This window comes from Watersipora subatra, chromosome 11 (assembly GCF_963576615.1).
Source record: "Watersipora subatra chromosome 11, tzWatSuba1.1, whole genome shotgun sequence".
Classification (NCBI taxonomy): Eukaryota; Metazoa; Bryozoa; class Gymnolaemata; order Cheilostomatida; family Watersiporidae; genus Watersipora; species Watersipora subatra.
Genome location: NC_088718.1, coordinates 13,114,474 through 13,137,268, shown reverse-complemented (window position 1 = coordinate 13,137,268; position 22,795 = coordinate 13,114,474). Strand labels below are relative to the sequence as shown.

General features: G+C 36.9%; 1 protein-coding gene and 1 long non-coding RNA gene across 7 annotated transcripts in view; one reads left to right on the top strand and one right to left on the bottom strand.

Annotated features, from left to right (window-relative positions):
* Positions 1-1,214: 1,214 nt before the first annotated feature.
* Positions 1,215-5,866, top strand: LOC137408740 (uncharacterized). Its single transcript, XR_010980123.1, has 2 exons — positions 1,215-1,364; positions 5,364-5,866. It is a non-coding gene; the product is annotated as an uncharacterized lncRNA (long non-coding RNA).
* A 5,298-nt stretch (positions 5,867-11,164) lies between these two features.
* The window catches only part of LOC137407723 (arginine-glutamic acid dipeptide repeats protein-like), an 86,302-nt gene continuing 74,671 nt past the window's right edge, over positions 11,165-22,795 (bottom strand). For all 6 annotated transcript variants that reach the window (XM_068094099.1, XM_068094096.1, XM_068094097.1 and 3 more), the window contains exons 11-23: positions 21,853-22,048; positions 20,284-20,564; positions 18,909-19,163; positions 17,453-17,583; positions 16,957-17,101; positions 15,372-15,573; positions 14,266-14,454; positions 13,907-14,109; positions 13,245-13,344; positions 12,985-13,119; positions 12,555-12,830; positions 12,115-12,326; positions 11,165-11,915 (exon numbers count right to left, since the gene is read on the bottom strand). In XM_068094099.1, the coding sequence (XP_067950200.1) occupies positions 11,805-11,915; positions 12,115-12,326; positions 12,555-12,830; positions 12,985-13,119; positions 13,245-13,344; positions 13,907-14,109; positions 14,266-14,454; positions 15,372-15,573; positions 16,957-17,101; positions 17,453-17,583; positions 18,909-19,163; positions 20,284-20,564; positions 21,853-22,048 (2,436 nt within the window). In that variant the 3' untranslated portion in view covers positions 11,165-11,804. The remainder of the gene's footprint in view (positions 11,916-12,114; positions 12,327-12,554; positions 12,831-12,984; positions 13,120-13,244; positions 13,345-13,906; positions 14,110-14,265; positions 14,455-15,371; positions 15,574-16,956; positions 17,102-17,452; positions 17,584-18,908; positions 19,164-20,283; positions 20,565-21,852; positions 22,049-22,795) is intronic.

Below are 22,795 nucleotides of genomic sequence, written 5' to 3'. Positions count from 1 at the left end.
TATTGCCTTAAATAGTCAGAAGAAGACAGATATTGTAAAAAAGTGTGGTAGGCCTATGTAGAAAAAATATATTTATTATTATTATAGAAACGCAAACCTTGAATTATTATTTACTGGTGTCAGACGATTTTAATTAAAGTTTAAAATTTCGCTGAACTTTGAATTTGAATAATTTTTGAAAAAATAAAATTTGAAAAACGGAGAACTGCGTTCTTCGTCTCTTTTTCAGTCAGTTGAGGCGACTCCGACTGTCAATGGTTGTGGCTTGCAAATGACGACATTTGCTATTTATTCTTTAGAGCTGTGTGTAGTGTTGAAATGATTTCTGGCTTTCGCCAACCAGATTCACTCTAAACAAGAAGGCATTTTCAGTGGGCAAGACTAACTCGAGACACCCTAGTATTTTTACCTTATTGCAGTGGCTGTCCGATAGATAGGATTGTTTATCCTCCCCCTTTAGATGCTGCCACTGGACATCACTGTACATCACCAGTTATTTTACAGATGTTGGTTTTAGTTCTGTAAGGGTGCCCAGTTCACCCTCCCCATTTGTATGGGTGTTGACAGTTTACCTAAGTGTACTACCAGCAGTAGGTTCATATAGTCAGGCTTGATCAGAACCTTGCCGTAGGTTATTTACAAGTACATGTGTCTATAAATCATACAAATTATCATATTTTTAACGCACGGCATTGAAATATAAGTAAGTTTTCTCTCCAAGCACAGACATGGCATACATTACGCAAAATTAAAGATGATTTCATTTCCTATATAAATGTGCCACGATCTACCTGATTAGTAACTCAAAAATGCACTTTCATGTGTATTGAGGACATTTACTCTAAATGAATATGTTCATGGACTGGATGTTTCATGTCGGGAAAGCAGTTGGCGTTGGAAATCTACATGCGTATTGTGGGTTAATTGATTGAATAAAAAAATCTTGGGCAATGCCGGGATTACTGCTAATTTAAAATAAACTAAAAAAAATTTAATAAAATCGATTGTACTAAGATTTTGACCTCCATTACTAAGTAGTTAGCTATGCTATAAACTGATGCAATTCCCTTATGTGCGTTTTTTATACAAATCACTCGTGAATGCAGCCAATGGTTTCTTACAAACATTGTAAATACAGAGTAATTATGCACAGTCATTGTGATTGGTCATTTTCACTATATTCATTATGAACTCTGACTCGCTTGGATGAACACCGCAACGCCGTAAAGTGGGGTGTCCTAGTTATACGGATATTATTTACCTCATATCAGCGTATCTGTGCTTTATCTATCCACTGGTGACTGACAAGGAAAGGGATAATTACTAGACAGTAAGAAGGAACCCTACTGAATTCACACTCCAAGGTAGGCCTATATTATCATCTCCGCTTCCAGTTACACCATAATCTTCTGTTATACAGTCTCATCTGTGTTTGTAACATCGCTAACTTCATTATAAGACATGGTTACAACTTACAAGTTACAATCATACTGTAGGGAATGTTTTGTTTGTAAGATTTGGTGGAACCTGAACAGTTTGGCGTCTTTTTGCCAGTTGCTATCAATGCTGGGCCGAATGAGTCACCTACTTTCTCTTACTATGACACCTGAGAGCAGTTTAACATATGGTTTCAACTGTAAGAGCACAACGCTTGTGAAAAAAGTCTGTTAGCGACGTGTGAGAAAGATGGAGTATGATTTCTGCTTAGCACACTGTAAGCAGAGGCTGTGCGTGTTTTTAAGAGTGTTGTTACACAAACAATGACTCTGCCATCTTGGTTGGACATGTCTGAGTCTAGTGGCAAGGAAACCTCGACTACTGGAGACATGCCCAGTTTCAGAGTGCAATTTAAGGTTGGATGTTATTCCTGCCACCATCGGTAGACTTTTTTGGAAATTGAGCCCGCAATCTGTTGTTTGCCAACCAAACGTTCTAAATTACTCGCCATGGCTGCTTTTTGGAACAAAACATGTTATGAATGGCAGCTATAATGAAGGAATTAGTGTAAAATGATATAATTGATAATAGTCTACATAATATTTAGGAATCTAAGTTTGCCAAAACTACTAACACAAATCGTGGTCATTACTTGAATGATTGTTGCTAGCAACGCATGATCCCCAAACCCGCAGTAATAGGAGTATAACGACACTCGAAATCTATAATTCAAATACCTCAATTGATTTGCTAAGGCTGACATCCTTGAAAGTAGGATCTTGAGTAACTTAAGATACTGGCTATATTCAAAAGTTGGCACTTTGCCAGCTTCAATACGACGACGCAACACAATCTATGCAACATGTATACCCTTTTACTTCTTTCAATTTGCCTTGTTTGGTTTTTCGGTCAGTAACTTCATAACTATCTTGTTTGGAAAGGCAGCGTTTGTAAAAGGCAGCCTTCAAATCACTGGATTTGAACAGTGAAAGTTTGATGTATTTTAATCAAATTTGCTCAGAGAATTCATCCAATGACCTTTAAATGACCTTTCCATAAGCCGTGTTAAAAGACAGAAATGATGAATAAAATATTTAAGTTTTTATGAACAGATAAATTTGTAAAGCAAGGGCATAAAAAGCTCATCAATTTTTTCCTGTAATTTTAAAGAGGAACATCTGAAGGGCAACCATATGACATGTAGTTACAGGTAATTATTAGCTTGTGACAGGTTGTCAGTCTAATGTCATAATCATTAGCCAAGTGATTAAACTAGTTTCCCTACTCTTGTGTAAACCAGGAAACTTTTGCTTGTCATAGAGTACTTGCTAGCTCATACTCAATTGTTACAGTTTGTCAACATGTTTGACTATTCTGGTGTTGTTCTAAATCAATAATTCGCTGAAGGTAATACATTGTATTTCATTTTTATTCAGACTGTATTATACAAAAAGACAAAAAGCTTTTGTATGCAGGAAAATAAGTGCTTGCATGTGATATCTAAATGCTTGATAGTTTTGGGTGTTATCAACATATTTTTTCTGTAAACTAGGCTTCGAACAAAAACTTTATAGAACAAAAACGGGAATGTCAACATCACATAATTATCATTAAAAGAATCAGAAATGAAGGTTATAGACACTTGCATAAAAAATATGAGCAGCCGAGGCTCGACTTCTAGTTATCATCATTTCTGAAGTAGGATAATTTTTCATGCCATCACCTAGGCGGACCAGGTATTGTAGAAGATGCAGCTCTGACATTCACAGCACACAGCTGAGAGTAGAGGGCTTTAGTGTATATTTGCATATAACAGGCACAGCGCAGCCAAAGACAACTCTGCCATCTCAGAAAAAGTTCCAGCCTTTTATATTATGGTTGGCCTACGGCAACAACAAGGGTTACATAAGATAGCATGGTCGAACTCATGATGGCATTTACATAAGTTGTGGCAAGACATTCAATACGCAAGGAAAATGATATAAGTGGCTAAATATAGACATGCATACATGACAGCTACTACGGCCGAAGATCATTAAAATAAGGTGTAATGGTCCGGCCACAACAAATTATTCGTTCAATCTGAGGAATTCACGAATTTCACAGAATTCACAGATTTATTCGGCCGAATATCACAGAATCGTCTGAGCTGTGCATGCACACCGAATTCGTCAACGAAACGCTTTTAATTGGCTAACCAATTTTTTAGCGAGCACGATTCTAGTAGCTTTGACAAGTGGTATAGTCCAAGACATGTACGACGACACACCATAAAAGTATCAGCTCGATATGACTTGATACATACGATGCAACGGCCTATATGCGCTATTGTTGGTTCTCTCTCAGCTCTGACAGTTCTGTAAATTCCGGCCGAATAATTCTATGTTTTTTGTTCATTTCATGATTTCGGTCAAAACCAACGAAAAAAATCGGCAAGTGTGGCCGTCCGTGCCTTTAGTGTTTAAATGTAGCCGATAATATCTGTGTACTACAGCCACCACAGTATATCAGGTATATCAGATATATGGTGTAATAGTGTAATTACTTAGCCTGCGTTTAATGAATATTTTTTCATCACAGCATCAAAAAACAGTCCGGTGCCTATAAACTCCTTTCTGTTTTTTTTCACAGCTGACATATTAAAATATTTCTAGTTTAAAATTACAAGTTTCAGTACTTTTTGCCAGCTAAACGAACATCAAATTATTAAAATATTTTTTACAAAAAATGCTTTTCTTTGAATCGGAAGCACATTTTTATTATAATTACCATATTTAAACATTCGAAAAACAATTTAGATTAACCAACAAATCTCTTTTTCAACTATCGAACCTGGACTACTAAGTAATATACACTTTTCTGACTGCACGTTCCCTCAATATGTAATCTGTGCTCCAAATTCAAATATTGATTTTACTGCAATGAGTGCGTCGCTAAGGAATTCTATATACCCTTAGCAATATGCTATGTAAATAACAAAGTCCTGTAATGGAAACATTACGCATATCGCTTGCTGTCAGCGTCAAATATTGATCAGCTTCTGTTCGTGCTCTCTACTTATCTGTGATATAATGAGTATCTTACAATTAAAAGTAATACATAACTTAAAATTGAAATAGGTGTAACAAAAGTCTGATAAAAATTTAAAATAATATACAATATGATTGTGATTATGGGATCATCTAAACTCACAATCTTTATTATGTCAGGCCACACATACTATAGGCTACATATTTGAGGAGAAATTTTTGTAGTCACTCTGTCTGCTATCGAAAGTATTTTTAAGAATTATAATCCATAAAATGGGCCATCATTGTATTCTTTGATTGACAACAAGAGCTGACCAACTAAATATAAGAGCTACTAATACTCCAAATTTGTATATTAATAGTATTTATAATATTAATAATACTCCTATTTACCTTCATACAGCTACACGTATACTTGTGCTCAAAATTATGTTAATTTTAACCAATTTTGGTGACAAGTATAAACTTAGCTTTTATGGTGGTTTTTGTCGCAGAGCACTGATACCCCGATGTGACACTAAAATCAGAGTAAAAAAGTCAAATATAATTTGATATTCAATGATATTCATGTGTAGAACATCCTTAGCTTTCCATTGATGTACATATTGCCATAATTCATTTAATAAATACTTAACAAACTATGAATTAATAACAAATAACATGTCTATTTTAAGCGGTCCCTAATTACGATTACCACTATAATATTTTAAAATTAAACTTGCTGTCACCCATCTGTTTAACCAAGAAAAGAAATCATGATTTGGAAGCCATGCTCCTAAAATGAGTATGGGAAGAACCTGCTAACAGATGTCATGACGCTAACCAGATGCCATAAGCTTACCATGTAGCCATATTATGTTACCCTCTGTTCAAATGCCATAACCTTCTCTGTTGTAGTCTAAAGATGGGGCTACACCCTGCACTCATCGTCAGCATCGTCTTCATAGTGCTGCTTACAATGTTTACTTTCTCCTTCAAGTTTTACCGGCATCTCAAAGCGGCTAAACCAATAGAAGCCACGCCCATGCAACAAGTGGGCTAAACCATCAGAAGCCCTGCCCATGCAACAAGTTGTCTAAACCAGTAGAAGCCACGCCCATGCAACAAATGTCTTAACTTATTTTTAGCCCCTGTTCCTATCAGCATGCTTTGAGTCATTTGAATACATTCCTACTATTTCCTCCCAGAACACTTGTCTAAAAACTCTAAAAGTGCGTGTGATGACTCACCGACAGCACTATGTATAGACGACTCCGAATAGCAACTTCGTCAGTATTATTAAATGCTGCTCGATTCTATCACTACATATTATTTAGAATAGCCCTGTTCAGTTAATTCATGTATTTTTGGAACAGTTTTAAAAAATATTATATGATTCAATAAACATTTATATACATTGACTGATATTTTAATCTATATATATATATATATACATAAACTAGGTGACTGCCCAGGTAATAAAAAAGTTTGCACAAAAATTTAATTTTATTTAACATATAACAACAGTCACCATTCTAACTTTCAAACTTCATATCATGAGAAAAATGCTTTGTGTAGTTGAAATAAATTAAGAAGAAAAATAAAACAGCTGCAAAGATGTCTAAAGGTAACTATGAAATAATTAGCAAGTAATGGCTAAATAAAGTCTGTGTTGCTACGACTACAATGGAAAATTATTTTCTATACATTTATATGATTTTAATTCATCTCAGTGTTGGCGTCGTAAGGCAAAAATCTTGTATTGAGTGGTATGAAAACCCATGGTAATTATTTAATGCAAACACCCCCTGGCTAAAACTATCAAAGTTTTATGTACATATTAAAAATTAGTAACAAAATAATATGTTAACTTTAGTAACTATAGTTGCCTACAGTAACTTTAGTGTATTTAGTGGTTATAATCTGCAATAAAATGTAACATTACAATGTACTACATGCAGCACGTACCATAAGGAGTTTTGACCGTTAAGGCAGATGTATAACATAAATATTGAAGTTAATGAATTTAGCTTACTAAACACATACTCGAAGCTAAGTTGCAGTATGGATTTTACTAAATTTCAACTTAAAAATTCATCACCTATCTGTTTCCGGTCTTGTTTTCACTATAACTTATAATGACTAACACTGAACTAGGAGAGAAAGCAAGCGGGCATGGTATCTTTTTCAGGTGTTGTGAGAGAGATTTCAGCGAAATCATTATCACATGTTTGACAAATTTTCATTTCGATAGAATTTGTTTGTTGATATCGTATGATGAAAAAAATCAGAAATTTTTTTGTTCTCATAATTATGGCAATTACGAAAAACATGGTAATCCACTTTGTAAGACAAAACAATTGTATAACAGGGGCATTGTAACCCGATGGCACACTGTATTACTTAATAATAAAAAGTGCACATTTAGCGTGTACAATTGCGAAAATAATATGCAGTATATGGTAAGAGCAATGGGTGTAATAATAACAGCTTAGCCTTGTGGATACTTGCACTTGTTAGAAGACTTATGATATGAGTGTTGTAAGTTCAAATCCACTTCAAAGGGGATTTTTCGTTGCTATAACATTATTGCAATAACTGGACTTGCTACAGACAGGCAGAAGACAGATAAACACTGAGGTTTATGTGTATGGACACACTTCAATTGGACAGTTCATAGTCATTTTATAGAAAATATGTTTTATATACATTTTGGTACGATAAAAAAATAAAAAGTTATTGCCATGTGATGTCATAAAAACAAAAGCAAAAATTTATATAAGGAAAACTTGAAGTTACTAAGTTTATATATACTCTTTTAACAAAGTATTAGAAGAATTAGCAATAAAATTGTTGAGTACATCTTAAGGTAAGTACAAAATAAAATCATCATGAAATACATATCTAGAACTTGAGAATTGAAACAGAGCAGTGATATAATTTGTCCAACTCATTCATCTATGGATAGAGGTAGGCCTATAGCTTAGGTATGGATAGGTATAGACTATAGAGTATAACTTCTATGCTGTTCACAAAATCAGTTGAATATATAAAGATTATGAGGTATAAACAAATAAAGATATTAGCAACTTTTTAATATGTTTGGAACATTTAGAAATCAGTTTAAATTTATATACAAAAATCTTAATGTTTCTTTGTCTTTTGTTTGTTGGTCTGTCTTTCCTGTGTCCAGTAACATAGCAATTACAATTTAAAAATGAATCCGTATAGGGATGGAATTGAACTCACAACAGCCATATTGAAAGTCTACAAACAAGCCACATTACCATTCAGCTATGCCGTTCTAACCTGTCTCAACTATCTTATCAATGCTTATCTCGATTGCACACAATAAATATGTACTTTTTATTAATAATTAATATTACATTCTTCGTTTGCTTTTCTTTTAAAAGCCATTAGCTTTTTTAAATTTGTAATTTTCAAATCTGCATTCCTATTTTTGGTTTTTCAAAAGGTCATTCACTAAATCAGTAAAAACTAAAAACCGATACCTCATTTTTATGTTTGTACCAGTATCGGTGTACTCAAGGTTTTGATGGATAATTTCGCTACAACAGAGACTTTTTATACACACACTTTTATGTACCCATTGCTATTATTAATTCAACTTATTCGTGATTTTTATTGTTCTCTGAGTTCATATTAATGTACATTATCAAATCATTTTGCATTAAAAGATAAAACAGACTATCTAGCCATTACTTGCAAATTATTTCACATTTCAACATCTTCACAGTTGTTTTATTTTTTCTAAATCTATTTGGTGCACATAGTATCAAGTCTAATAGTTAAAATAGTAAATGTTATAAATATTAAAAATAAACAGTTTTTTTGTGCAACATTTTTTTATTATCCATCAACTTTGGGCATTCATTTAGTTAGTAAATATAATGTAACACTGGACATAGATATGCCACTTGATACCACAATGCTCATATTGGTATATCTAGAAAGCATTGTTGAACACAAGCCATGCCAGTTTATTGAAAGCAGCGGGTTTAAATGGAGCCGGTGAGAACAAGGCTTGAGAATAATAAGTACACTGCCATGGAATATATGGAGATGTGAGAGGTTAGTGCAGTACTTGCCAGTTTACTTATCAGGGTTGCTATGACATTCCTGGCATCAGTTGAAACGTCTAAGAACTTTTAATAAAATGCTTGCATCCAGATTCCTACGTCATTTTTGAGTCTGTTTTCATCAAAACTTAAAATTTTGAAGGTCTGGTTTTGTCAACATTTGAATGGACCACCTCTGCTTCTGTCATAAAGTGCAGCAGAAGCTATCGTAAAACACACAAACCAAGTTCTTAGCTATGCTAGTTCAAACTAGTAAAAGGTTGGTGCAGATCATTAATGCCCCTAGTCTTAGCACAGACCATAAATGCCCTTAGCCTTAGAGCAGACCATAAATACCCTTAGCCTTAGAGCAGACCATAAATGCCCTTAGCCTTTGAGTAAACCATAAATGCCCTTCGCCTTGGGGCAGACCTTAAATGCCCTTAGCCTCAGAGCAGATCATAAATTTCCTCAGCCTTAGGGTATTCACTCCCTGCCCCCCATCAATCCATAGAATTGATGTTAATCAGGTTTCTAATAAGCAACGTAAATAAACATCCCTCTGTAGACCAGGTAACTTGCATTTTTATACAAAGCAGCAGTTATGCATTGACTTTGAGGAACCAACTGGTGGTGCAAGTTAGAGCAAAGATAAATGGATGGGAAGCAGCTGTTACTCAGTGGTTAGAGTGCTGACTTGTGTCAATAGGTCAGAGATTCAAATCACACCAGGGCCATTGGTGCTGCTTAGATGGCATTTTAACCGTAATGGCTCCTGTGCAAAATCTCAAAAGCAAATCGTCACAATCAATCTCAAACCAGGAGGATGAATATTTGTAGCGGCAACTCCTAACGGGAAAAGCTGAAAGAAGAAATGGATGTTCTTAAAAACTCTCATAAACCACCTTTACAATAACTAACCTAGGAACTAATCAGTATTCGTTTCAGTAACAGATACAGACAAAATTATGTTTATGAATGCGTATACATATGAATTTAATCGACAAATGATGAACAATTCTAGCAAACATTTGATTCTAATTTCCAGTGAACACTTCAATTTTTTTAAGTTATTATAGTTTTTACCAGTGAAAATTCAGCAAGACAATGGGAAAAATACAAAATTGCATGCTAGAAATGTTGAAATTTTACTTGGTTTAAATTAGAGTAAGTTGCAGAACATATCTCTACCTCTACATTCAGATACCCCTTTTTCTGGGTCCTCATTTTGGTCCACTCTTCTTTATAGAAAAGTAACAGCACAAACCTCGTTTATCGTTTAGCAACTTGTTACTTTAGTATATTATACATACAAATAATTCTGTTTTTACATACATGTAATTCGATATACTGCATTTGTTTTGATGTTAAGTGCAATTCTCAAGGAGCCTATGGTGCCACAAAATGAATGAAATCTTTACTATAAGAAGAGCCAGAGCCGGTTGGAGTTAATTATAAAAGATTGTGTCGTATGAGATTTAAACCTGTAGTGATATATGATGACACATACTAGTGATATATGATGACACATACTAGTGATATATGCTGACACATACTAGTGATATATGATGACACATACTAGTGATATATGATGACACATACGAGTAATATATGATGACACAGTGATATATTATGATGACACATACTAGTGACATATGATGACAAATACTAGTAACATATGATGACACATTCTGGTGACATATGATGAAACATACTAGTGATATATGATGACACATACTACTGACATATGATGACATATACTAGTGATACCTCAATGACTTGTAGCAACGACATATACTGTACTAGTAGCAACGACACATACTGTACTAGTAGCTACGACACATACTGTACTAGTAGCAACGACACATACTGTACTAGTAGCAATGACACATACTGTACTAGTAGCGACGACACATACTGTACTAGTAGCGACGGCACATACTGTACTAGTAGCAACGACACATACTGTACTAGTAGCAACGACACATACTGTACTAGTAGCAACGACACATACTGTACTAGCAGCATCGACACATACTAGTAGCAACAACATGATAGAACAGCGTGTTTGTAGAGATCATGGGCACATGTCATTAACCTAAACTGCACACCCAACCCTTGGATGTGAAGAAACAATGACAGTAATACAACTATAATAATTATTAAGTTTTCTTCGATAAGCGCTACTTCTTGTAAAGCTTCATGTTTACGGTGTCTTACTTCATGATTAAAATTAGCTTCCTGATTCTGGAACCATCTTTGTAATTCTCCAACTGTCAATGCTCAAAGCCACAGCTGTATACCAAGTAGTCCAGCAATACAAACATCAAATACGAATTTTATAGCGGAAAATGAACAATGAACAAACGAATTTAATAGTCAGTGAGCCACCACACTAAAATCCAAATTATGCTTTAGCTCCCAAAATCATGTAGAACTTGTAAAGATTGAACCATAACCCTGCAATAAAATCACATTTTCGTTACCACTGTTGCAAACAGAAAACCCAGATAATCAATGGATATAGCAAACTTATATTGCCTTCATGGGATAGCCAGCTCAGCGTTGACCAAAGATTATGCAGACCAGATGTCTTCAGCAGAGATAGCCTTTCCCAAGGACTATCATAACTAACAATGATCAATTTATACTAAATATTTATTTTTGTAAGATTCAGGCAACACCGGCCACGGACAATCTTGATAGAGACCAGGAGACCTAATTATAATACAACTACAAATAAATTTATACAATAACATATGCTGCTACAATACATGCACAGAGGCGACTTGTTCACTTGATTTCTGGCTTGTAACAGAAAAATACACGAATGATATACATAATACAATAAAGAACAGTACGAAGCGACCTTCACCTACTGAAAACTTGATAAAATGTATCGCTAGTTGGCTCCTAACTGAAATAGATTAAGTTCTAAGCGAGTTCGCGGCAACTCACAAACATTCGCGGCCAATGACAGCAGTTATCTTATCAGTGCAGCAAGTGTGATACTAAAATAATAATAATAATACAAGTGCAAGGATGTCAATATGACAAAAATATACAGGAAATGGATCAGCTTATGGATATTGCTTGCACAAAAACACATGCGATATATACAAAATGCTCTGAGCATGTTTTTATACAATTCTTGACATGACACATGCAAGTCATAAACTATTGAACAACACGGAGCATGGGACGTGGCATGGGACGTGGCATGGCCCACCCCTAATGTGAAGCCATAATTCGGATGAGCACGGGACATGGCATGTCCCTTCTAGTGTGGAGGCATATGATGAGACATCTGTCTTTCCCTTTCCCTTTGCTGTTGTTGCAGAAAAAGCTGCATTTCTGGATGGTTAGCTAATGCTGCCGGATTAGCCAACATCTACAGCAAACAAACATTGTTTACACGCTAACAACAAAACAACGATTAGAATTGACATCAATGACAAAATATGTAAAAGCTTTCAATGTCAAAACTAGCTCCAGACACAACAACAACCAGCATCTCATGCACTTCTGCCACCTCAAACACTCACGCCTTTCCAACACTAACTAAAAGTCCTGATTACTTTGACTCCTACCTGCTGCATCATCATAAGGTCGCGCCGAGTCATGTCTTGCCCGGCTCCCGGATGCGCTGCCGCCAAAGCAGCCATCATTTGTGCAGGCATTTCTCCCGTGGCAGAGGTAGGAATATTGAGGCCGCCAGGTGCAGCTGGAAAACCCGGAGGCAATGGGTAAGGCATGCCGGAAGCTGCTGCCGCTCTAGCAAGAGCTTGCTGCTCGGGACTTCCTGCAATGAACCACAGCACACTTTACATAAATAGTATGCATGGTTTCAGTGTACCAGCACATCAGAGAAGGAAGGTAATGGGCTGGTAATGCACACCTGAATGGGCTGGTCATGCACACTGCCTGAATAAGTAATCATTATAAACAAGTTTCCAACACAGTAGTCCTAGTACTGCCGTGTAACTACTAAAAACAACCTTGCTCAAAACAGACACCGAATACTACCTACCTAAACTGTTTATTAGCTGCTGGGCCAGATATGGATTCTGTGCTGCCATAGCTGCTGCTGCCGCCTGGGCGGCTTGCTCTGCCTGCTGGTGGAGGTGCAGGTGTGTGTGGGTGTGAGTGTGGGCATGCGCCGTGTTGGCAGCATTGATGCCAGCCATCCTCTGCTCCGCAGTCAGCCGCTCCGCTGATAACTTGTCCGCTGGTGAAGCTGAAGATGCAGCTTGCGCTGCCATGGCCACCATGGGGTCAGCGAGTGGTGACAATCCACCAAAGAACCCTATAAATAGAGAATCTCTATATACAGCTGCTACTAATATGGAAATGAGATTTTGACTTATCGTTTACGCAAATGCACAACACAGCTTGTTGCAATCACGTAAGCGATTGTGACAGTTGTGACTAATTACTCTGACTCAATGGTAAACACTCACCGAGCTTTGCCATCTTCTCCCTCTCACGGGCCATCATCTCGGCAGGGTTGCCCCCAGCAATGCTGGTAGGTGGCATCAGGCCCATTGGCAGGGTAGGCATAGAACCCGGAGGCAACATGGATCCTGGAGGAAGACCTAAAAGTAGCCAATTTGCTTACTCTTGCAGAAGAAAACCTTTTGACACAATCTAAAGTAATTCTGTTGCCATATAACCAGATCCTACAAGTTTCCCTAAAAACTGCTTCTTGAGGAAACCTTACCGAGTCTCCTCTGCATTTCCAGCATGTGCGCTTCTGCCATGGCCTTGTTGTCCATTCCAGCACCATGTCCCATGAGAAGCTTGTGCTGACTCTCCAGCTCCTGCAACGAGACAGCAGCGATACAGACCAGACATTCCACGCTCGGAGACATTAGCGTGTTGGATAATTGATTCAATTAATTCACAGATTGCCGCCATGTGAACTAAGAATTTTCAGACCATAATCCTTGCTTTTGTGTGAAGATTCAGTATTCAAGATCAACTTATACAGAAGTTTGGTGTAGATTTCATCAGAAAGTATCTGCATTTTCGATCATTTGGGATAGTTTTTGATGTTTGAGGGGACCTGACTGCCTGGAAGTTTCCCGATTAAAATAAACAAAAATTAATGGCGGTTAAAATTCTGTCGGCCTCTTGCAACTTATGTCATAATAACATTTTTGCTTGATTTGAGCATTTTAACCCAAGCTAGTCTTGTCGATTTTAAACTTGAAACCTCCTGGCAGTCATACCCTTCCAACATCGAAAGATGACAATAATACGAATACTTTCTGATAAAGTCTGCCAAAACTCGGTGCAAGCTCATCTCTAAGTTCGTTGCATCAAAAGGTTCCTCAAAACTGCCAAGATGTAAACCACTTTCAATTCAATGTATCAACGTACCTGTGCTTTCAGAGCCATGTCAAGTCTCTCCCTGATTTCAAGAGAGAACATTTGCTCAATATGTTCCTGTGGCATCATCGAGCGTGCTATTCTGTAGTACTGCATAGCGGCTGTGTCCATCCCTGCTGGCATACCCATATGGTTTGCAACCGAGGTAGGCGTCTGGGCAGCAGCCTGTAGGGCGGCGAGTCTTGCCATTTCGTCTGAATGAGAACAACGCATTCTTATTGTGAAAATCACGTTGCAACCAGAGTTTCCACGGCCATCAAAAATCCAGATTACACCTAATCGATATGATCCGGAATCTTCAACCACAGAGTATAACGAATAAGCAAACCTACCAAGAGAGAAATACTAACCAGCCCAGGATCCATGGTGAGGCAATTGCTGCTGCCGTCCTGCAAGCTGACTTAACTGTAGTAATGCAGGAGTTGAAGAGCCAATCGGCTGCTCCGAAGAAGGCTGTTGCGACCTCGGCGTTACTCTTTGACTGGGTGTAGTTACCCGATGGCCAGGAGGTGGTCCGACGCCCATATTTTGGTGATGAGCTAAAAATGTAGACAAATTAAATAGCTGTGACAAGCGACCAAAAAGAGTGATAAAATAAGCACAAAGATGTCGATACTGTTAAGAAGTGGACTACAACTGCCTCTCCTCCAACAGATGTTCACTAAAATGCAAAAAGATTAGAAGCTTTCCACTTTAAATTAGCTTTCTAATTGCTTCCCAGCCATTAGACATTCCTAAGAGGATCATGGCGATAATTTTAAGATTATATTAGAGGGTTGTCGCATGATTGATGACGAAAGCAAACAACTCCGAGCATTGCAACAATGATGATGAAATCGCTGCATTACATTGCTGAAATGATACATCCTAGAAAATTATGATGCAATAAAGAATAGCTTTTCCATTTTGAAGAAACCTCATTACAACACTGTTATGGTTTGTTCCAAGATTTGCATCATAAAACCATATCTTGGAGCAAATATTACTATAAGAATACAGGTTATCCATTTAATTCGTTTTGCATTACAAAAAATATGTTTCCAGGTAATTACATCAAAACAATTGCGTAATCTAAAGCTACATGTAATAAAACAATAACATTGACTAGGTAAAATTTGAACTAACTTAATATACTTCAAGTTTTAAGTATACTGTAAGTATTAATATACTATAACTAATTAATATACTTCAAGTTTTAAGTATACTGTAAGTATTAATATACTATAACTAATTAATATAGGTACTTTAAGTTTTGTTAATTGGAGTGATCCATAGCTGAAGTTTCATTATTAGTTTCAGCCTGTGAAATTCACCAAAAATGTATCTGTACTCGAAACTCGCGAAATAAAAAAATGACAGGCCACATGTTACCATTGCCTGAGAACTTGATAATCGATCCAATAAATACTGGAACAGGGACAACCTGCTGAGAGATGACACAGATCATGATGCTAACCAGATGCCATGGCAGCAGCGTGTGCTTGCGTTGGAGTCATGCGATGCGACTCCCTGTTAAGTTGGTGCGGTGATTGCAAACTGGAGGGAGGAATAGATGCTCTCATAGAATGTGCTGATTGTTGTGATTGGCTGGTATGCTTTATCACATCACTTCCCATTGGATTACATGGCTCAGCCTTGACTTTCACTACATCTTGGCTCTACCAATGCAATGTCAATAATCGATGCATACTTCATAAAATAATTAAAAAATGAATTCATAGAAGTATGCTATCGCTACACAGTTTCAAGTAGTGTTCTCTTTAGCCTAATAAAGACGGACTTACACAAAATTTTCCCTGGTTTATCAGATGGTATTGGTATTTTCCTATCATCTGTGATCGTTTTTGATGATTTGACGGTCATGATATTTTAGAATTAAAACCGACAAAACTTGATAGACAAAAATGCTGAGATTCAAACCAGTGCGATTAAGACGTCTGTAGTTGTAAAGATACTGCCATAATAGAGACGTCTGTAGTTGTAAAGATACTGCCATAATAGAGACGTCTGTAGTTGTAAAGATACTGCCATAATTAAGACGTCTGTAGTTGTAAAGATACTGCCATAATAGAGACGTCTGTAGTTGTAAAGATACTGCCATAATAGAGACGTCTGTAGTTGTAAAGATACTGCCATAATTAAGACGTCTGTAGTTGTAAAGATACTGCCATAATAGAGACGTCTGTAGTTGTAAAGATACTGCCATAATAGAGACGTCTGTAGTTGTAAAGATACTGCCATAATTAAGACGTCTGTAGTTGTAAAGATACTGCCATAATAGAGACGTCTGTAGTTGTAAAGATACTGCCATAATTAAGACGTCTGTAGTTGTAAAGATACTGCCATAATAGAGACGTCTGTAGTTGTAAAGATACTGCCATAATAGAGACGTCTGTAGTTGTAAAGATACTGCCATAATTAAGACGTCTGTAGTTGTAAAGATACTGCCATAATAGAGACGTCTGTAGTTGTAAAGATACTGCCATAATAGAGACGTCTGTAGTTGTAAAGATACTGCCATAATAGAGACGTCTGCAGTTGTAAAGATACTGCCATAATAGAGACGTCTGTAGTTGTAAAGATACTGCCATAATAGAGACGTCTGCAGTTGTAAAGATACTGCCATAATAGAGACGTCTGCAGTTGTAAAGATACTGCCATAATAGAGACACGTAATGCTGATATCAACTACAACAACTAGCGAAGTTTTTTCAGCACATATTTTGTCATCGAGAGTTACACTGTGATCAATTTTTGTAGATTTTAATCTTGAAACATCCTGGCAGTCAGATCACCACAAACATCCAAAACAATAGCAAATTATAGAAAAATGTCGATACCTTCTGATATAACCTACTAAAAATTTGTGTAAGTCCATCCATCTTTAACAACTTGATAGAAATAAAGTGAAAACAAACTTTAAGGCTTTAGGCATTTGCACAACGGATGTCTAATATCGGCTAAATGTTATAACATACCGCTATGATATTATAACCTGCCGGTACAATATTATAACATACTGGTATAATACTATAACATACCGGTATATGCAAGCTGGGAATAGATGATGGAGGCTTCTTGAGCCTCTCCTCTCTTCGTTTATGCATTTTACTGCCGGGTGGAGGAATGTAATGCACATCTACACGACAACAGGAATTGTCTTCTCTCTTCAAGCACCGTACAAAGCTGTGAACAAAAATCATATTAAGGGTCAGTGTGACATAACGTGAAACCGGACGAAGAAATTGCATATATTCCGTGAAGAGGTTAATTCAGGCTCCAGAAAAGTAGGACACCGGAGGATGGATGAGTTAATTCCAATCTAGTACAACTTAATAGAAATCTACACAAAAACAGGATATGGTTTAAAGCTGCTCAGTGATTCGAACACAATACTTGCCCTTTTGCATGAAATCAAATCAGTGTGATAACGATCAGACAACTTCTATTTAGTCGATCAATTAATTAGAAAGACGCTGGAGTGCAACCCCATTTACACATGGCTTTGAGCAGAAAGGCAAACGAATGGGTACTCACTGAGCATTTTCCTTCTCGTGAAATACTTCATTACAGGGAATAGGCTCGGAGTTGTCTGTCAACACAGGTCCCTCATCCACACTATCCTCTGACGCAGCGTTCGATGGCGGAGAGGTTGTGAGATAGTCATCCTGCAGATAATAATAATATAATCTTTACTATAATAAGAGCTGTGTCTGTCCATCCATCTGCTAAGAGTGTTAGCAGAGGCATTTGAACAAATATAGCACAAGAATTGAATCTGGTTATTCAACTTTCCAGCTAAGCATGCAACCATCTGAGCCACTCAACCCGTTTGCCGCTTTACGGAATAATTGTGCAGATACTTATTACCCATGATGGTCTCCCACGGTGCATGAGACCACCAGCGTACTAGTACATGTACTAGTACATGTACTAGTACATGTACTAGTACATGTACTAGTACATGTACTAGTACATGTACTAATAATAGTAATAGATAACAATATGGACTAGTTGCATTTACATACCAAACATGAATACATTGTTTTGTATGTCTGACAGATCAAACACGCAATTCTTGCATTAGCATATGATATGAATTAATGTAAGTCACATGTGCGATAGGATCCACTTGCATTATGTATGATGGACATTATGTATAAACTGCTACTGTATGAAAACAACTGTAACTAGAGATCCGCTTTAGTAACTAGGAGATCTGCTCAATATGTAGGCCAACATCCTGCATGCTAGTTTTCTGCATCTGTGAGCGCATCACCCGAGCACATAATGTAAGCATATCATGGGAGCACATCATGTGATCATGCCATGTGACAGGCAGACTAGCACATGCTCAGAACTAGTATTGTTATCTGAACTAGCGTGCTATGTGCCTCGGATAAAAACAAAATGGCCAACTCGATTTGCCACCAGTGGCAAACCAGAAACTGCGTGAAAGGAGAACGATGCATTCTTTATGTTAGGATGATGTTTCGTTGAAGGCCACACGCCATGATTTTTTATTTGTTTTAAGACATGGTAGAGGCATGGGTACTGGAGCTACTAGAGGATGGAGCGATGCGACATTATTGTGACCCTCAATGACCAACTTTTGCAGAAAAAAGGCTATGTCATTTCTGTACAACTTGAGAGTTATCTGTACCATAAAATATTTTTTGAATCAGTGCTTAATGTGAACACAATAAAATATTCTGTAGGTACCCCGATTTCATAACATAGAAAACCTAACAACTTCATAGCCTGAGTCAATAGAGTTATCCACAAGGTTGGGAAAGTACACCATATATATTGAAAGCAACATCAATAGAGCTACCTATAATTTCACAAGTTTAAATAAGGCTATTCCTTTGAAGGTTACAAGATTTAGCCCAGTGCTTCATAGAGTAAACAATAGAATGCCTTCAAACACTTTATGTAAGCTAGAATACTGCAACAAGACAAAGCGAGCAATACCGTAACAGGGATCTCTAACCTGTTCCACGTCACCCATGTTTCCAGCGTCATCCGCATCATCATTCTGAGCTCCTCCACGCAGTTCCGAAGTGAGAGAATCGGGAGACGACTGTTCCATCTTTTTCTTTGCCTCTGGCTCGCCGATTGCGGCATCAGGTTCGACACCCTCTGTTTCCGTGTTGGTTGTCTCCACCAACGTATCAGTCACCGACCTTGTCCCCAGCATCGTCCTCTTCCCCTTGCCAGGAGACTTCGGCTTACACTTTCGAGGAGTCTACAAAAACGAACAAACATACAAATTATCGAGAACAGAAATACGAATAAAAAAAATGCATTGTCTTAGTAATGTAAGAACAACCTCCTGAAGATTGTTCAATCATTAAACTTACACTCATTTCTTGTGTTTAAATCTATGAATTATTTGAATTTGCATTTTCGGTAAGTAAAAACCAGGCCAATAACATTAACTCATTGCATAACACAAGCAGTATGGTACGGTTTTAGTAAAACATTTCTGATTAGTGTGTAGTTGATTAATTAACCTACCATGTCTGTACCTAAACGAAAGGAAACAATTTTCTGCACGCGTTGAGCCAATCGAACAACATGTCGAGAGACCAAGCTGAGAAGAGTTTCGCTTTGCTTCAACGTTAATTTTTATCCATTTTATCGCAGTTTCTTTTTTGCAACGACGTATCAGATGCATGACAACTAACGAGGCTTAGAAAACTGTATATCAAAGACTTCTGGTGATTATCGATTGCATAATAGTCATAGTGACGTAGACAATGATAATTACATTCTTAACAATAATAATACTGTAGACTATAGTAATATCCATCTGATTCAAAATCCACTCGATTTATTGCTCATGGTAGTAGGGAAGGGGCCAGAATAATGTCTACGTTCATTCTACAACACACTTGTAGACTCGGTTTCATGGCATCAGCTGATGTAAAACTCGATGCCGATTAATTTGGTATCAAAATACTTTTCACAGACCTACTTAAGTCAGCTTATATGTGCCATTGTCTAATATTAGGTTAATTTAATTTTAAGATTAATTCAATAATTAATTCATAATTAATTTATATTAATTAAATATATAATTTATGAATATCGACCAAATTCACAATGAGTAACCATGCTGTAAATGAGAATTAGTTTTCCAACAAAGAGGTACGGTTTATTTCACCCACCGTTGTACTTCAGCCTTGAAGCCTTTGTGATATTGCAACTTATACTTCTAAAAAATGCTATGAATAAGTTTATTTGATTTTGTGCTAAAATTTAATGCCCACAAGGTTACTACAAATCTCATAGGTTAAGAGTAGAGCAATAGATGGAATGCTTATTCAAGAGCCCTAGTACAGCTCGTAAGCTCTGTCACTCACCCTACGACTGCTCGCGCTGCTGCTAGTGCTACTGGCGCCCGGACTCCGTCTGTCCTCGAGTGTAGCTTCACCGGGTGCAACCTCTTCTCCTTCCACACCCGTTTCTTCGGCTCGAGGTCTCTTCTTGGGCAATGGCCTCTGATACGTACTCGCAGGCTCTACCGGTCTGAACAAGTATTCTGGAATCTTCTCTCCATTTTCATCGCCGCATGTGCGATAGTTGAGCTTGCATGACTCGCACACAAAGCCATGCTGATCCACATAGTGCCACTGATTTGAACCTAGAGAACGAGTCAATCATTCCGTTACTTTTGAAATACACCTGGGACTTCCTATACAGATACGCTTTGCCCACACACTCCTGGTGGACTGAATCTTTCATAGACTAAGTAATACTAAATACAAATATCACCGACAAAACACAAAGCAGTCGGGGTCAGGGTTGATAAATATTTCCCAAGGCAGTAATCACCGCTGGAAACATCTCGGTAAAAACCGGGCGGGGAAAAATGTAGCACAAAAATAAAAAATGGGAAAAATCTCTCATTTCTTTTTCTCTCTCATGCACTTGTATTTTAGTCTGTTTCCAGCCTAAGCGACTCTCAACGCAGCAAATATTTGACTCTTGAAAATCGACAAACTTGATCGAGGTTAAAACGCTCGAAAAAAAATGTGTGAAATAATGTCACCAGTAGTTATAGTTGATATCAGCTAGTGCGTTCAAGTTGCAGTATTATGCGTCTCTATTCTGTTGTTCTCTTTGCAACTATATATGTCATAATTACACTTTTCCTTGATCTGAGTGTTTTAACCGTGATCAAGTTTTGTCGATTTTAATCTTGAAACATCCTGGCAGTCAGATCGCCTCAAACATGAAAAACAATCGCAAATGATACAAAATTACTAATAAATTCTAATAAAATCTACAGAAATTTTGTACAAGTTCTTAAACTGGTAACTGAAATTTTTTACCAAAGATTTTTTGATACCAAATGATAGGAAAATACTGATACTTTCTGATAAAACTACTTAAACTTTGTGCAAGTATATCTTTAAGCCAAAAATCAATAAATAATTTTCACAAGATTCAACAATTTAGCTTCAATTATGAAATCTTTGTATGTAACATGAAGCAAGCCTACCATGCTGCGCACCATGTACTAATGTCATTTTACTCAATAACAAAGGGAAGAATTTTTATGAACCGCAGATTTTGCCTATTTTTCCGGTAAATCTTGATTGCAAACTGCAACCCTGGTTGGGGTGCACCAGCTTAGCACCCCTCCCATACCTGATATGTACAACAAGAATAGCGCAATCTCATTCCATTGCTGACACAGAATTTAAATGACTTTCCTGGTGAATGATTTTCTGTATGAGTGATTTGGCAAAAAACATCCTAATTGACAGCTTTTTAGATTTTATAAATTTGAAACTTTTTTAGATTACTAGATTTGAAACTACATTGGCACGCATAACTAGAATGTTTTCTAAAATATTCTAGCCAGCAGACATACAACAAACAGGAAACAGCTGACACCCATTCAAACCTATTTCAAGCTAACTCACTTTCTGTGTCGCATCTGAAACAAGTGTAGCTTTCGCTGTCAGCCTCTTCAGACTCACTGCTGTTCTCCCCAGCTGAAGACTGGGCCTTGCTTGCGCTGCCCCCAGACTTTCGAGATTTTGGTCTACGCCCAGTTCTATTTGGTATGCTTGATATGGGAGTTTTCTTCCAATAATAGTAGTACTCAATCAGCTCTTTCTGTTCAAAATAAAAAACAAGCAAACTTTAAAAGCATTTTAATCTTGAATCTTGATAAATTCGATCTTTAGATGCGATTGACTTTTCCATTACAACATATAAACTACAAGAAAGGATATTCCATTACAACATATAAACTATAAGAAAGGATATTCCATTACAACATATAAACTATAAGAAAGGATTTTTCATTACAACATATAAACTATAAGAAAGGATATTCCATTACAACATATAAACTATAAGAAAGGATATTTTATCAATTAAACAAAGTAAAGTAAACAATTTGATGGTTGAAACTCACAGCTTGTTGCATCATCACTAGCTGATCGTTTGAACTGAATTCCTCAGAAATTTAATCTTTTTCACATATGACTGTCAAATTTAATAATGAATTTAAACCAGAAACAAAATATAGAAAAACAACATGTATCTAGTTGATAGAAATGATTCTTTAATTACTATATTGGAGTTATGTATTACTATACATAACTCTATATCGCAGTATGTCAGCGTCAAACCCACAATACATTGATGATCGTATGTGATAAAAATGTTCGCGCTATCACAAACACATCCATGTTTACATCGACGGATAGTCCGCCACATAGTGTTATCATTATACGATGCAGTCGCTAAAACTAGTCCCGCAGCAACTACCAGGAAGGGAAGTATAGATTAAGCAATCCATGACAACCAATCACAATAGCCGAAGTGTCTCACATGGCACAGATTGTCTACTATGCT